Source organism: Pundamilia nyererei, unplaced genomic scaffold (assembly GCF_000239375.1).
Source record: "Pundamilia nyererei isolate P.nyererei 1_Seehausen unplaced genomic scaffold, PunNye1.0 scaffold00027, whole genome shotgun sequence".
Lineage (NCBI taxonomy): Eukaryota > Metazoa > Chordata > Actinopteri > Cichliformes > Cichlidae > Pundamilia > Pundamilia nyererei.
Window position 1 is genome coordinate 3,223,562 of NW_005187428.1, and position 13,128 is coordinate 3,236,689.

The following is a 13,128-nucleotide window of genomic DNA, read 5'->3' on the forward strand; positions in this document are numbered from 1 at the left end:
CAGCCCGGTACCATGACAACAACCGGTCCGGGGGTTGGGGACCGCTGTCCTGGAGGATTCTTCCTGTTAAAAGGTAGTTTTTCCTTCCCACAGTTGCCAAGTCTTTGATCATACGGGGTCATGTGATTGTTGTGGTTTATAATTTGCTTATCTACTATTGTGGGGTCTTTAACTTACAACAGAAAGCACTTTGATGTGTTTGTTGATACGAAATGGTGCTATATAAATCAAATTGATTTGAATTATCAGTGTAAAAAAAAATAAATTAAAAAGGAAAGTAAGTAAAAATCTAAGTAATAGAACATAAATAATGTGATGTGAACTTGAGTGACAGTGACAGCTAAACCCAGAAACGTATCTCTAGAGACTTGAAGAAGTAAAAAAAGTGAGATTTCTTGGCACCAAAGGGGGGGAACGAAATATTTTGCAGATGGCAGCACTAGTGCAACAGTTGAAATGGTCTGGTTAATGTCAAACAGGGGTAACACCCAAACTCCTCAAACTTTGTAAGTCTTTAACCTCTGTAGCACAAAATTGTAATTTCTTGCATGCGATGGGACAAGACTGATAGAAAGGCATTGAAATGTCCTTGAATATTATGTCTGAACAAGTGTGGGAAACCTGATAACATTCCTCAGAGGGTCAAAGCTGGCTGAGCCGGCCATGCTGGCACTGACATTGCAACTGGCTCTGCGATTAAGCCACGGGAGCCATTTTAGGGCTGATTATTCATGGTGCTACTGTACTGATGTTCCACTACACTGAATTCTCTCATTAGGTCATCCGGCTCTAAAGGCCATTAAATTTTCAGTCAGCATGAATAAGTCAGAGAGTTCTGCCTCTGATCATGCAGTGCGAAGAGTCCCCAAACTCATCATAGGTGCTCTGCAAGAAAAGGGGAAAAAAAACCCTACTTCAGTGCAGGGGTAACATTTGCTCAATTAAATATGTGAGAAGGGCAGGGGTTGGCAGCAGGGTAGTTTTTTAGATTTAAAACCTACCATGTGGTGCCAGACAGCATTTCCAGAAGTATCGATTAGAATTTCGCTGTGGGTAAATGACTCCCAATGGGATCTCCTTGGCAACTGGAGCCGCGCCAAGCCACTGAATGTCTAACCGACTTAATGCAGATATAAATCGCCATTCCAATCAAGGCCGTTTTATTTGCGGCCTTAAGTGAAGCAATACGTCACCTGCAATGCTGCACATTTTCGTCAATAAAATCCTGTCAAATCCGTTAAATGCATGCTGCATTGATGACATATGATTTATGCTGCTTCGTTCCAGGGAAGGATATGTCATGCATAGTTGGAGTAAGCAGGTAGTTAAGAACGGTTGGCATTTGGGTCCCTAGTGCACTACAATTAATCATAATTGCTTTGTATTGCCTATGAACCTTTATTGTGCTTTAGATCTGCACTCCCATAGCATGAAAAGCATGAGCAATTAGCTTTAATTAAAACTAATTCCTACCCGTAATATCTTGAATGGCTTGCCTTCTGCGGCTTTTTGTCCGATTGATTCGACTTGTGTGACAACAGCTCATTTACAAAGTGAACATGAAAATGAAGCATTATGGCGAAACATGCACTGAAATAAACTACTAGATTTTTTCTTTTTCTTTTTCCGAAGCTTCAGCGCTATAGAAAATATTTTCATTGGTGTTTTAATGTGGCCAGAAAATAACTGGAGAAAAAAAATAGAAATTGAACCATTGACTTCAAATACGACCCCTTGAAAGCACAGCCAGAGCCCTATCCACTGCCATCTATTATATTCATGAGTGTGACCTGTCGGGGGTGAGAGGAGGCTGCAGGGGGAGGTGATGGGCGCCCACCTGCTCAGTTTCTAAGACAACTGCCTGCCAGGAGATCAAACAGGCCTCCTCGCTCCCCTCTGTTCTCCTCCTCCTCTCCCTTGCAAGTCCCATATACGAGGCGACTGACCCACTTTTCCTGCCTCCCTGAGCCATTACCTGGAGAAAATGTAGTGATGTGGTGTGCGAGCATGTTGGGTTGGTGGGTGGGTTTGCAGCACTGAACAAAAGCTTCTCATCTTCTCCTACTGTACAGAAATGAAGGTGTAACAAGGACTCCAAAGAAAGCATGTCATTTCTTATCAGATGCTATTGCATGTGAGATTGCTTCTCTAATGGCGTGTCTTGGCCTAGTATGTGTTTTGCTTCTGTGCTGCCACACATGTTAACTGAGCTCACTCAGCTAGGCAAATTTGCCAGACAAATGGATAATTTGCCAAACACTGCGGGACCAAATGAAAGTAGTGATACTGCATAAATTCCATTGCGCTGGTGTAAATTGTTTACAATCCTAAGGGCTTTATGGAAGGTAGAGCCATCACTCATTGTTTTCACGGCATTAGATTGATATTGATTGACTCTGACAGCTAGCATCATGATACTTAGGCCCAGTGACCATTTTATCTCTTTCCCCCTCTTGGCTCATTTTTGTCAGTCCTCTTGCCACCTTCCTTTGTGCTTGCCTTTATTACCCTTATGCTACTTTTTTTTTAATGTTCTTTTCACTCTGGTGCTCTCTTTCCTTACAGGCCTCACATGGTGACAGAATACATGGGCATCAGGAATGAGAGTTTTATGAAGATTGCTGCTGTGGGGACATGGATGGGAGATTTTGTCACTGCCTGGATGGTGAGATTTGAACTCATCCGTGTCCACATTAAATAAGTCAGCTTTTATGAAAAGAAAGACAGACCTTCAAATTTTAACCCTGCATTATGAAAAGCACAATGACTGAAATGATTGAAAATAAACCTCTTATTCATGCTAACACCATGATTTGTTAAATGAAATTGTGTTAAGCTTTATTTTTTTCAACGCATAGTAGATCACAGTTTAATAAAGAATAGCAGCTTTATTTAAGAAAATGTTCAAATATAATTGGAAATGCTGAATAACTAAAATACTAATACTTTTTGATAATTTTATGACTCTTTTTTCATACCTGATACAAAAAAGATCTAATCAAGAGAAAACCAGTTAGTTCAGCCTGCTTCATTAAAGTGCAATATAGCAAAATAATAGTAAAAATCTAATAGACGAACGCATAAGCAAGTCAGTATTAAAAAAAGTGAAATAAAAACTCTGTCTTGCTAAACTTGGGATTCTTGTGAAAACATCTGCATTATATTGTGAAATGTTTTCCTGGTAACATTTTAGAACTTTTTCATTAGAGTAGCTGCTCTTTATAGCTAGCTTGCTAACTAGCTTGCACTTAATTTCACATTAGCATGTACTTAAGCTAATGACCCTTAGCCTGTATCGTGGGCGTCATAAACTGCAGAAATAATAATTGTTTGGGTTTTGTTTTGTTTTTTTATTTGTTTTTTTTATTTTATCCACTCCACACAGTGTATCTGAGACAACTGCCTGATGGTACAGAGCTAAGAATAAAAAGAGCCCTAACTTCATAAATTAGCTGAGCAGCAACAATGAGCATCAAGTATTTAATATAATATAGACTGTCATGCACTGCTCAAATACACTATGCTGAATTACTAACCCACTAAGTATGCTTATAGGTTTTGATAATTTTATAAAAGTGAAATGTTTTTCTCTCATATCTGATATGAAACATTTAATCATTTTCATATCCTAGAAGAAGGCAAACAAAATTCTAGTAACATATATCTGATAGACCTTCCCAGACTATAAGTTTGGTCAATATAACAAAAAAATTGTGAGCCTAAATACTCAGCCTTCCTAAAACTTTGTACAAATCTGTGACAAATGACGGACGGTGCAGAGCTAAGAATAAAAGGTTAACAGCAGCAACCTCTAAGCAGCAATGATGACCAAGTATTTGACCCAATGAGTGTTTAAAAAAAAAAAATTAAATCTGATAAGCCTTGCATGGCTGCAAGCATGGTTACTTTTAGCTGTGTTCATATCATAATAATTTAATAAATCATGTTTACAACCAGGTCAAGATACAAATGAAGCCATTCTTCACGTACCAAAATCTAATTTCTAGGTCAGGTGTATCCTCTCAGCCATATCAAGGCACACACTTACAATGCAGCTTTCCACACTAATCTAGTTCAGTCTGCTATCAAACCCTCAGAGGAACATGCGACTGATGTAAGGAGGGTCAGAGGAAACAATAGGTGCACAGGGAGGGACAGAGTGTGTTGTAGAAGAAACCTACCTCTGTTCATTTATCAAAATAAAAAGAGGAGGAGAGCTCCAGCGGGACAGGACTACCTGTGGTGGGAGGAGTGCGGGCTTTGACACCAGCATCCACACAGCTGAGACAACTTGACAAGCTCTCTCACCGGTCACATTAGTATTCTACAGTACATACTGCAGAGAAAGAGAGCGGGTGGAAGGAGAGACAGAAAAGGAGGCAAAGGAGGAGGGAGGTAGTCGGTAAGAAACAGAGGTGAAGGGGAAAGGGAAATGTAAAAGTGTGGTCAGAAGGGAGCCAGGGGAGGAAGCGAGTGAGAAGGTGAATCAGGGAGGCAGAGGTAGGCCAAGACAAAGTGCTGATTCCAAAATCCCTCCAAGTTTTTCTTTTTTTTTTCTTTTTTACATTTGATTAATTCAATGAGGCACTTTGAAGATGACCTCTGTGTCTCCTCTGCATAGCAGATTTACAGTATAGCTTTACTGGTTGAGTGAACAGGAAGTGTCTGTTTTTGAAATGGTGCAAAGCCAGAAACATCTCATCGATTCCCTGATACAGATTCTTTCTCCAACACACTATCTGCAGTGAGGTGCTTTATTGACGAATTGACCTTGCCTCTGCAGCAGCTCCACATAAAGAATATAGAGGAATTTCTTTAGACACTATGCTTTCTGACACAACTCTGCAGCCGTGCAAAGAAGATCTCCCGTAATTGACTTTTAATGACATTAAGGATGACAGCGTAAAAACAATTTCCCTAGCTGTTGGAAGCACAACATTAATACTGAAAGAAGCGAGTATGTTTCAAGGTAATCACATAGTCATTAGTGGTAAATCAACAATGGAATGCTATTCAGTATGAATCATTCAGTATTCACAACTTTATATCTGTTCAGTATTCAAAACTGTATACCTGTAGAGTAACATGTCATACAGTTTAGGGAAATAAGCATTTAATCAGCTGCCAAATTTGTAAGTTTGCACAGTTATTATTTCTTTTTAATTTTTATGGTGCTTTCATTTTAATTAAGAGAGAATATTAACCAAAAATCTAGGAAAAAAATCCATTACAGAAAAGTTATACACTGATTTGCTCGTCACTGAGTGAAATAAGTGTTTGATTCCTTCCATGACTTAGTACTTAGTTGAGAAACCATTTTTGGTAGCAGAGGAGTAAGATACTTTCTGTAGTTGGTCACAAGGTTGACGCTCATCTTAGGAGGAATTTAGACTCACTCCTCTTTGCAGAAACTCTCTAAATCCTTTCGGTTTCTTGGCTGCTGCTTGGCAACCCAAATCTCCCTCCATAGATTTTCTATTGAGGAGTGGAGAATGGTTAGGCCACTCAATGACTTTAATGTGGTTCTTCTTTAGTCTCATTTGTTGCCCGGGTGGTATGTTTTAGGTCATTGTCATGCTGGAAGACACATTGACATCCTCAGTGTTCTGGCTGAGGGAAGGAGGTTCTTGTCAAAGTTTTTATGGTACATGACATGAAGTCAGCCCAAAGCATAATGGTCCTCCCCTGTGTTTGATGGTGGGGATGGTAATCTTTGGGTCATACTTGGCATTTCTCTTTCTCCAAATACAGCAGGTCAAGTTGATAGAGCAAATTAGGTTTCATCTGACCATAGGACTTTCTCCCAAACCTTCTCTGCATTGTTTGAATGTTCTGCAAACTTAAGACAGGCCTGCACATGTGCCTTCTTGAACAGGGGGACCTTTCAGGCACTGCGAGATGTCAATCCATCACAGTGTTGTGTTAGCAACAGTCTTCTTGGTGACTGTGTAACCGCTAACTGCCTTCAGATTATTAACAAGCTCCTCCTGTGTGGTTTTGAGATGATCCACCACCTTTTTAAGGATCATTCTCACCCCATAATGCAAGATCTTGCATGGAACTCCAGACTGAGGGCGATTGATGGTGTTCCATCAATCACTATCTTTCATTTCTAAATAATCAAACCAACCGTTGTCACCTTCTCACAAAACCTCTTGCCGATGGTCTTGTAGCTCATTCCAGCCTCGTGCAGGTCTACAGTCTTGTCCCTGATGTCCTTTGACAGCTCTTTGCTCTTGCCCATGGTGGTGGAAAGGTTGGAAAGGAACAAATTGATTCTTTATACACATGACGAGTTGAGTTAAGGAGTGTCTGCAAATAACATAGATTTATGGGCACAGAGTCATGTACACACATACATGTATATTTAGGAGGCAGAATTATGTCCTTCACTGTAAGTTTGTAACTCTGGAGCAGCATGCAGCATTGTTATTTGTTTAGCATATACAGTAGTTAGCATATGTATAATTGAAATGTCCTGATAAACCAGATGGTTTGATTATGATTTCCACTAGATGGAAACTTTTAAGTAAGAAATGCTAATACTTTGTTTCTTATTGTTTGTTGAGAATGTTTGCACACGTAATATGGCAACACTTGAACATTATCTAAATGGACTGGCATTTATATAGCACACTTTTTGAGTCATATTGACGTGTACACATCTATGATTGCTAAAGAAATATTTTTCAAAAACACTAATAAGATATAAGAGATTTATGTACCACCCAAAAATTTAGACGACATAGTCAAAGTTTCCCTTTGACTTTGAAATGATTCATATTACTTTTATGGCTTTCTAGTACATTACATATGTAGCTACATCTAGAAGGTGGTTAGCCCAAATCATTAGGGAAACAGGTAGCCTGCCTTCATCAACAAAAAAATATAAAAATCTTTACAATCCTCCTCTGAAATTTTCAATTAACACTTGGGTTTCATTTGCTGTATCTATTCATGCTCCTCTGAAGAGAACCTATGGGAAATGACTACCCTGCCTGGGGCAGGGTTACCAGGGCCCAACCACGGAGCCAGCCTTAGGGAGGGGCACAGTTAGAGCACCTGGTGGTTCGGTCTTAGTCGACAGGGCTCAGCCAGATGTAGTCTGAAGAAACAACATGGGCCTGCTCTCTGGTAGACCTGGCTTTGGGAATGCCCCAGTGTCCTTCTGGATGAGCTGGAATAGGTGGCTGTGGAGAGGGAGGTGTGGGCTTCTTTGCTTAGATGGAGGCCCCCATGATCCAGATAAGCGGAAGAAGATGGATGGATGCAGTAACTTTTTTGACAGTTTGCTCACTAACTCCATTCAGACAGTTTCTTCTGCTTATCAGAAGTTGGGTTGCAGTGGCAGAAGCCTAAGTATTTTAATCCTGACATCATTGTGTTTGCCATTTTAATCCTAGAGGACCCAGAGGCACTCAAAGGCTAGATGAGACACACAGTTCTGTCCCGGCATCTCCTCCAAAGGGAGGCATTCATGAATGATCCTGATGAGATGCCCACACCACTTCAGCTGCTTCCTTTTGATGCAAAGGAGCAGTGATTCTGCTCTGATATTCTCACTGTAAACCTGAGCTGAGCCATTTTACAGAGGAAATTTATGTCACTTTTATCCGTGACCTTGTTCCTCTGGTCACCATCCAGAGTTGGTGTGAGGGTAGGAATGTAGATGGACTGGTGAATCAAAAGCTTCTGGCTCAGCCCTGTTTTCACCGCAGCGGTGAAAACAGGGCCGAGTGCCTGCATTACTGCGGGCAGTGGGCCAATCTACAGGTCAATCTCATGCATCGCCTGCCCGTAACTTGTGAACTAGATTTCAAGACACTTGAACTTCCTCAGTTAGGGTAACAACTCTCCCCCAACCCACACAGAGAACTATTACATTATTTTACTTTCTACAGGTGACAGACATGATGCTCCAGGATCAGCACTACCCAGACTGGGGCAAAGCTGCCAGAAGGTTCTGGAAACAAGGCAACAACAGGATCGTCCTCTTCTGGTATGTCATTTTCTTACACTGAAATAGAATGTCTGTTAGACTGTGCTTTTCTTTACCTGCATGCACATAAGATATCAATATTTCCTCAAGCTTTGAATTGTACTACGTCTTCCTGTAATGCTCTATAGGAGTGTGTACATGCATGTGTGCGTGTTATGTGATCTGTTCAGCGCGTTGCAGGGTTACACACAGTCAATAGCCATGTTAATCATCCCTCACTCGGTGTCAGCACCTTTAATTAGAAGAACAGGCTGAAAATCAATGGACACAGCGAGGTCTCCAGGCAAACCATAGCCCCGGCTTTTACTTACTCATACCACAAGCTGTGACCCTGAAATAAGTGCTAAACAAATGCTGTAAACCATGTCTGATGCGCACTTTACTCAGCAGACAAGTAGAACCACTCCCTGTTTAGATGCACTACACCACCGCTGCACGGTCCCAGCGGCATTCATTCACAAAAGTCCTTTGGTGCTGTCAGATAGTTTGACATAGCGTGTCATTCAGATATGTCACGTAAAAGCTTCTGCAGCGGTTCATCTCGGGGTCATTGTAAAAAAGTGAAAAAAACTGAAACAGGTCTGACATCTAGTTAATAGGAACACAGAGAGCTCGAGACATCTTAAACTTCAAAGCGAATTTGGCCGCAGCGTTTTAACATTTCCTTTTCGCCGAATTGATTCACCTGCAATTAGAATGCAGGCGGACGAACTGTTCGGCGACTTTTCTGCAGCCCTTCATTATATTGATGGATGCCTCAGCTCTCCGTGTCACAATCAATGCCAGATTTGATGAGCTATCGTTTGAAATTCAGCGCTTGAAATGTGATTGATAAATGCGTCGCTGGATATGTCTTGTCAATATGTGCTGAAGGGCCGTTGCAAATTGTAAAGGACAGCGCCAAAAGTCGTCCGTGCTGAGGGAAGGGAATGCCTCTTGTGGAATAATAAAACCCCTCAAAATTTATCTCTCAAACAGCTGAAATGGGATATGAGCTGGCAGTCACTATCTGCAATGCAGCCAACCGATGTGTGGTGTGAGAATGCACACAACTGCACAATAATCGCTGGGTGACATTGAGACAAAATACACAGTGGAGAATAATACTAAGTCACATTGCCTCTCTTCACATGGCTGAGAAATTTTTCAGTGAACACTGAATGCAGAGTAATCCCAGTGTGACATGAACGAAATGCGGGAAGTGTTAAAGAATGCAAAAAAACCCAAAAAGCCCTCTCTAGGTAAGTGATATTTTGGCTCATGTTAAATATGTAAATGCATGGAAATATGTATGCAGTAGAGTTTTGAATTACATTGTCTCTGCATCCACAAACAGACACAGTTATTGTCTATGCACATTCATCTTCCTGGAAACTCACGCGATTTGTCAAATCTTGGTAAAAGAGTGTGGTTCAATGCATTATTGAGTCCATAAAGAGAGACCGAACAGTGCGAGATTGATCTTCTCTTGTAGCTGTCGTACCTGTTGTTTGTGTTCTGAGATATGTGATGCTAACTGTGCACCTATCTAGGCTGAAATTTAGAAAAAATATTTAGATGTTCTTTTTTTTTCTCAAGTTTAATGCTTGTTATCATGCTCCTCTTCTCTCCTGTGCTGCAGGACAGTACTCATCTCTCTGACATCAGTAGTGGTTCTGGTCATCAGTACCGACTGGATCAGCTGGGACAACCTGAACCGAGGCTTCCTGCCCAGTGATGAGGTCTCCAGAGCCTTCCTAGCTTCCTTCATCTTGGTCTTTGACCTTCTCATTGTTATGCAGGTAGATCAGCCCCATGGGGCCAATTTAAGGGGGGAGAGAAAGAAAGAAAAAGAAAGAAAGAAAGAAAGAAAGAGTAGCAAGCTGGGATGTCTCTTGGCTTACTCTATTACCTACCTTGCCAGGTCCTCTGCCTCCCCCTTTTTCCTTCCTATTCATCAATGGGGCACTGCGGCACAAAGCAGTGCGAGGGCGGTTGATCCCTCTCAGCTGGCACGGACACAAACTTACACACAAACACACGTATATCTGTTTATATACGAAGATACAAACAGAGAGGTGTGGTGTGGTGTTAAATATAAATTGACTTAAAAAAAAATCTCTTTTACCGTCTTCATCATGTTTCCCAGACCTCCCTATGAGCCTGGAGACAAGTTTATTTTGTTTAATGATGACTCACAAGATTGGAGTCCCCACTTCCCCCACCGCCCCCAACCCAATGTCTTCTCTCTCTCACAGGAGAGTGAACATCAATAAAGCCTGTGTCAGTCACTCATGAATATGCAAATGTGCTTGTCTGGGGGAAAAAAAACCCCAAAAACACATAGTGTGTGCTTAGGAGAAAGATTGTGAGATTTTTGTTTTCCCCCACACTGCTAACCATGCGCCTGAACCACAGGCCAATCATCTATTTGCTCAGAGCTTCTTGAGCCTAATTCAGCAAAGCGCCTCCCAATGTTTAATGAACATATTTCGCTGGAGCTCGTTAGCAGGTATTAGAAGACGTCCTACAATACCAATATCTGGTATCCCCTAAACATATATTTCCACTCTGTTTATTATGGTAATTATAAGGAGCCAGCAAATGTATGGGAGGACATTTTTCAGTGTTATAAATACCTCACTCCACAGAATCCTGGCACCGACGCCATTATTATTCCCTTGGTATTGTGTATTAGAACAACAGTAACACTAAAAGTGATTTCTAGACTTATTTATTGAAACAGTTCATTATTTTAAGAAGGGCTTTTTGCTGCTCAAGCCAGTAATTACTTCACGCTGTGGTCTTTTCCTCACAATTATTGTGATTATGCAGATTTAAAGCAGTAGCTGATCTTACACTGTGCAAGCGTTTCCTCCCAAACATCCTCGCGTCTCGCTGAGGCCAGCTTTTTCGCCTTCCTTGACCGACTCCCGGACGATGTGTTTGACATCTCCGTTTCTGGACCCTCGACTCTCTCGCTCACGCTCACTCACTGTAACTTGGCTGTTTATCATTCCCGGCTCGCAGTGATTTGTTTACGACAGGCCTCCGCTCATTTTCTGCGAGGTGTACAGCAAGCACATTTACTGCAATTATTTATGGGTCAAGTTAGCTTGTGCCGTTACAGGGCTCTCGCACCGGCGGCCGTCACTACATTCCTTCGGTCAATAAAAATTCATCCGCCGCAGCCCTCCCAACAGCTTCATTCGCCTCTATCCTGGATCTGTGCCATAGTTAATCTCACGCCTCCATGAGAAAAGATGGGTGATTTTGTTCTCATGCTAATTAATGCTCCAATTAATGACCTGTCTGGATTTGCCTCTGAGCAGGGTTTTATCTTCTTTTTTTATTATTAGTATTTTTTTATATAATTGTGGCTTTTTGCTGTTTTGGGTTTTCTTTGGCAACCAAATGTCAGATTTCTGTATATACATATTTACATATGTGAAAGATGTTGATACACCCTGCCAGTTTACTCTACCTGTATTTGTTGTAGAGACTCATTATTTTGTGGTAGGAATGTTTAAATGCCATGCCTGCAAGTGCTACGGCAACCGATACAGCAGCTACGGAAGCAAAGTGGAGGACTTAATTAATATCCAAGGGGCTCTCGTCAAATTGTTTTGCTGTTCTGTTCATAGATATTGGCACAGGAGACCTTGGATCACATGAGGACGTAGTGAATTCAGATGTGTTAATTTCGCGCAGAGCAAGAAGCTCTGTGCAAATAACAGAATCAAATGGAAATGGAGCTAATCTGAAATTATGTGTGCCTTGTTTTTTTTCCCCTCTAATAGTGATGACAAAAGCTAATTTGCAAAATGATTAAGTCAGCTCAGCAGAAAGAAACTGTTTCATAACATTTTCCTCTCTCTGTCTCTCTGTGTGACTTTCATTAGTTTCATCTGTGTTTATAATCATTTTAATGCCATGCTTTTCATAATCTTAAGTAACTCATTACAGAAATATTTAAATACATTTTAAAATGGTGTCGTAACACGGACATACAGTAGGAATCGTCTCCAGCAGCAGAACAGCAGACAGTAACAATTTAAGGCTCTGTATTCACTGTTAGGTTAGATTTTACTTTTAAAAAAATCACTTGATCTTTAATTTTTTGATAACAAAAGCAAATTTTTGCTCACTGCCCACTTCATTAGGGACACTTGTTCAAAGGTTGGCAGAAGCCCATCAAAATGGGGAAGAAAGGGGATTTTAAAAGACTTTGAATGTTGTGTGGCTGTTTGTTCCAGATGGTGGTGGCCTGCAAATTGGTGATCTACTGGGATTTTCCCACAATCATCTCTAGGGTTTACATGGAATGTAATGCTCTGAACTGTCAGGAAGGCAACAGTAATTCAAATAACCACTAGTTATGACCAAGAGGAGCAGAAGAGCCTCTTTGAATGCACAATATGCTCTTCAAGCAGACGGTCTCTAGCAGCAGAAAACTGGATCAGGAGCCAATCCCGTCAGCTAAGAACAGGAAACTGAGGCTGCAGTTCACACAGGCTCACTAAAATTGGAAAAATATTGCCTGGTCCTGATTCTTCAGCATTAGGATAGAGGCGATCCTAAATGTCTTCTTGCCTTGTATCTAGGAGACCTTAGCAGGGAAAAATTTCCTCTGACATAAAAGCTCCTGGGATCACTGAAACATACAAACCACCTCCTTGAATTATCAAGGAGTTTTAGGACTCCCTGATAATTCAAGGAGGGAAAGGAGCCAGCCGAGGGGGTTTGGGCATCTGATGCCTCCTGGACACCTCAAAGGCAAGGTGTTTCAGGCTCCAACTGGGAGGAGGTCTCTGAATTTGCTGGAGAGATTATGTCTTGGCTGGCTTGGGAACAACCTGGTGTCCACCCAGGTGAGCTGGAAGAGGTAGGAAGTCTGGGCTTGCCCCCTTGACCTTAACCTAGATAAGTGGTAGAAGATGGATGGATGGATGGACTGAGCCCCTTAGTTCCAGTTGAGCATCATTTATATGCCAAAGCCTAGCTGTATTGTTGCTGACCATATCCACCCCTTCATGATCACAGTGTACCCATCTGATGGCTGCCTCCACCAGGGTAACACATGAATCATTTCAAACTGGTTTCTTGGGCTACGTTCACACTGCAGGCGAAAGCGCATCAAATCCGACTTT

At 41.4% G+C, this 13,128-nt stretch overlaps 1 protein-coding gene across 1 annotated transcript in view; it reads left to right on the forward strand.

The window, feature by feature from the left end:
- The window catches only part of tmem117 (transmembrane protein 117), a 54,174-nt gene that overhangs the window by 35,621 nt on the left and 5,425 nt on the right, over positions 1 to 13,128 (forward strand). Inside the window, exons 4-7 of the mRNA XM_013909543.1 lie at positions 2,566 to 2,665; positions 7,902 to 7,999; positions 9,621 to 9,798; positions 12,235 to 12,304. Of these exons, the coding sequence (XP_013764997.1) occupies positions 2,566 to 2,665; positions 7,902 to 7,999; positions 9,621 to 9,798; positions 12,235 to 12,304 (446 nt within the window). The remainder of the gene's footprint in view (positions 1 to 2,565; positions 2,666 to 7,901; positions 8,000 to 9,620; positions 9,799 to 12,234; positions 12,305 to 13,128) is intronic.